The 3,756-nt window shown below is 40.6% G+C and overlaps 1 protein-coding gene across 1 annotated transcript; it reads left to right on the forward strand.

Moving 5' to 3' along the window:
* The first annotated feature begins 1,294 nt into the window (after positions 1–1,294).
* LOC129754748 (N-acetylglucosaminyl-phosphatidylinositol de-N-acetylase) lies at positions 1,295–3,479 on the forward strand. Its single transcript, XM_055750963.1, has 4 exons — positions 1,295–1,580; positions 1,641–2,426; positions 2,490–2,583; positions 2,644–3,479. The coding sequence occupies exons 2-4, from the start codon at positions 1,697–1,699 to the stop codon at positions 2,813–2,815; spliced, it is 996 nt and encodes a 331-aa protein (XP_055606938.1). The 5' UTR covers positions 1,295–1,580; positions 1,641–1,696; the 3' UTR covers positions 2,816–3,479.
* Positions 3,480–3,756: the final 277 nt, after the last annotated feature.

Genomic DNA, 3,756 nt, shown 5'->3' on the forward strand with positions numbered 1-3,756 from the left:
AAAAGGACGGGAGTCCGTTTGACAGTTTGCTTTCGGGTTTTGTTTTTCTTCTTTGATGGAAAGTGTTGCCAGAAATCTTTAAATTTAAAAATATACGAGTTGAAGCGTGGCCGATAAGGCACATTTTAAACAACAGAAATGACTTAAGAAACCCTGATAATCATTAAACTAAAAATGATAACTAAAACATGATATCGCAACTTTCGAGATTTTGAACATAAATTTTATCGAGAGCACTAGTGTCATCAACTTTCCAAAAGCAACGGTCACGTGATTCCGAATCGATAAACACGAGGATTGCGCAAGTTTATGGTTGAATACACACAAAACTTTCGGGGCTCCACTTAGCAAAATTTCGCTGTTACTTTCCGTTAGCAAAAATATTTTTTTACTGATCAGTTAGCAAAAAGCTGAATTTACTTGATTTTAGTAATGAAAAAGGTCATTTTACTTGATTTTAGTAAAACGAAGGTTTTTCAGCCGCTTTGTTCACAGACACCAGCCGCCGCGCCAGTTGGGAGAAAAATAAAAAGCTGTCGCAATTAATAAATTGCGGTTCCGGATGTTCTTTGCTGGTGGTTCTTGTTGGTGGGCGGGTTACGGGTAAGGTCCAATATTAAAGTGTTCAGATTCTCCAATATTTTAATTTAAAATTTGTGTGTTTGTTTTTTTCCTACCAGGTTGAAAGTGCAACACGAAACCCGCAACAGTCCGGTAATGAAGAAGGACCACAACCACTGACCATACTGACTGGACACTCGATTTCGTTTACTGGATAATTTTTCCAACAGTACGCAATATCGATTCCAGAGTGCGCATCGATCGATTTGAAGAAATGCTATCCCAGTTAGGAAATGCCACCCAACTTTGAAAATAAAACACACAATTTCTACGATGCAATCGGGCTAAACAGGACCATTTTTTCTACAGGGCATTTTTTGTCAATTTTTTCATGTTCGCCACCTGCCGTCGGTATTGCGAACCTGCAAAATCTGACAACAAAAAATTAGACAGAAAATGGTTGAATTTTTGTTCTAAGTGTCATGTCAGTGTGGTCAGGGCCACAACTACGGTTATAAGCAGTTTGAGAAAAAGTCGCCATCTTAACACACCCGTAGCTGTACTCGCCCTGGTTCAACCAATCGTAACTGACGCGTCGCGACGCGTCAATCAAAAACATCGCATTGCAGATAAAAAAAAAACAAAAAAACTTAATTTTTTCAAAGGTCTACAATTTCATCTTATAATTAAATCGCTTTAAGAGTTTTTCACCCGGCAAATAAAAATTGGTTGCGTCATTTTGAAATGGCTCGCAAGAAGTCGGTCATAAAACGTCGAATGAAAAAGTAAATAAACAAACCAAATTTTTCGCACTTTCGTGGCCTTTGCTGGTTTCTGCATGGCTGCTGGTACTGTGATCGCGCATTTATCAACGCGAAAGGAATCGAATCACATGTGCATTTAATTTCATTGTTGTGTTTGCCTATAACAGTTAATTATCTCGGATTTGGTGCGATTTCTTTGGAAGAAGTTGGCCCTATTGTTTAAGTTGAAAAGCCTACCTTTGTTTACAGTTTTTGGTGAGTGGCTTTTTGTTTTTGGTATTTCCTATAATAAATTATTCATTAATTTCGTTCTAGGGGCTTCGATAAGTTTTTGCATTGCACTTTCATGGTGATGAGAGCGATTCTGGGAAATGAATGAAAACGTTTCGTTCTTGGAACTCGATCAATCGTCAGGGTCAGGAGGTTCGGGAGTATTGGAGGAAGAACTTGAGACAGTAGCCGAACAAATATTGTATCCGCAGGAACAGCATTCGCCGGAAGAAGACCGATCGCTGTCGATTGCCGTTCAGTTCATCATCAATTACCTGGTGCTCTGCTTCCGCGAAACGCTGGATCACATAGTGCTCGTCATTCTCATCTATACGCTTCTGTGTTTGGTGCTGTATAAATTGCTCTTTCATCGATGCAGTCGCTGGCTCAAGTTGTTTCGGAAATCACATTTTCCGGCCAACGTTCGGAGGGCTCTTCTCGTAACGGCTCATCCCGATGACGAGTGCATGTTCTTCGGGCCCACAATTTTGGAGCTGCGGCGCCTTAATTGTCGCGTTTTTCTCTTATGTCTTTCGGAGGGGAACTTCGCCTCGAAGGGGGAAGTGCGGCGTCAGGAGCTTTGGGACGCCTGTCTATCGCTGGGGATAAAAGCGGAGGACATTACCCTGCTCCGTGCTACCCATCTTCAGGACGATCCAGCCCAGGAATGGAAAACCGTTACGATTGCCAACCAGGTGCTGAAACATCTTGAAGCCCTAGATGCCGATCTGCTGATCACCTTTGACAAGGACGGCGTCAGTGGACATCCGAATCATTGTGCCATCTATTACGCTACCGCGTCGCTGTGCCTCTCTGGGATGATCCCGAGCAGTAAGTTCCTTGATGCTTTTCTCGTTGAAACTCAAGTTATTCAAAAGACTTTCCCTTTTTCAGAATGTAAAGTTCTAACGCTCGAATCCATCAACTTGTGCAGGAAGTATGCATCTTTGCTCGATTTGCCGATAACGTTACTGCTGTCGACTAATTGGTAGATTTCAGTTCAGTTATAAAAAATGAAACGTCAGCCAATAATGTTATTCTGTTCCAGGGCCGTCCTGAACTGGGAATCCCGAAAGGCCGTCCAGAACGCAATGGCTCTGCACCGGTCGCAGCTGGTCTGGTTCCGAAAGCTGTACATCATTTTCTCACGCTACATGGTCATCAATTCGTTGTGCGAAATCAACCAATCGGACGTGGAGTTTGAGATTCTCGGGTCCTAGACGCCCGGTTCCAGGTGAGAGAATAATGTTTCGTTTTCACTGGATTTCATTTTGAAATCATTAGTTTTGGTTTTTGGTTGGCCGGAAAGTAACCGACCAACACTTTGAAACAGCAAATCAAAGAATATCACATTGAATGTGTTATAAATGGTTATAAATGAGGAAAAACGAAGCTGGAATCCTCATGCTTTACTTCTAGTCGTAATCGATAAACAAAATAAAAGTTGCAATGCTAAACGACATAACGTGTGTTGAAAACAATCACACCAGTGCAATTTTTCAATCCACCAGACCGATGGCTTTATCGTAGACCACACTTACATTACTTATTACAAATGTGCGTTTTACTATATTTATTGACAAACGAGAGCACCCCAAAATAAAAAAAAAAGATTTTAGCTTAGCTTGCAGCTGGCAAAAGCCAAAATGAGAAAACAAAAGAACGAAAAGATGTGAATCTATAGCCTAAGAAAACAGATACAAACCGGAAGGGGGCAATATTTTAGACTTAAGTTTCCATTCGAAGGATGCGATGTGTACAGTACGCAATCATCAAGAACCATGTTTGATCTTTTATTCATATCCATATTGCATTGTACTCTTGTTTCTTTCTCGGCAATTTTATAATCAAATTCGAATGAAATAAATACTTGTCCACAGTGGAACAGAGCGAGCCGTATCGGGTCTAAAAACTGTATCCGAATACTCCTTACTGTTGATTGAAATAAAGGGGATTGAGACTTCAGTTTGATGAGAAACCTTCTCGCTGAAATTTCTACTGAGATTTCGAACTCTGCTTAGGCACAATAAGTAGAAACTTCTACTTTGAAAATGTATGTATATGTAACTTAGATTAAAACTTTCCCTTAAAAAAAATAATCCAACAGGTACCAACAGAAAACTTCGGTTCGAAATAGAAACAGGCCTTCTATTTATGAGTG

Source organism: Uranotaenia lowii, chromosome 3 (genome assembly GCF_029784155.1).
Source record: "Uranotaenia lowii strain MFRU-FL chromosome 3, ASM2978415v1, whole genome shotgun sequence".
Classification (NCBI taxonomy): domain Eukaryota; kingdom Metazoa; phylum Arthropoda; class Insecta; order Diptera; family Culicidae; genus Uranotaenia; species Uranotaenia lowii.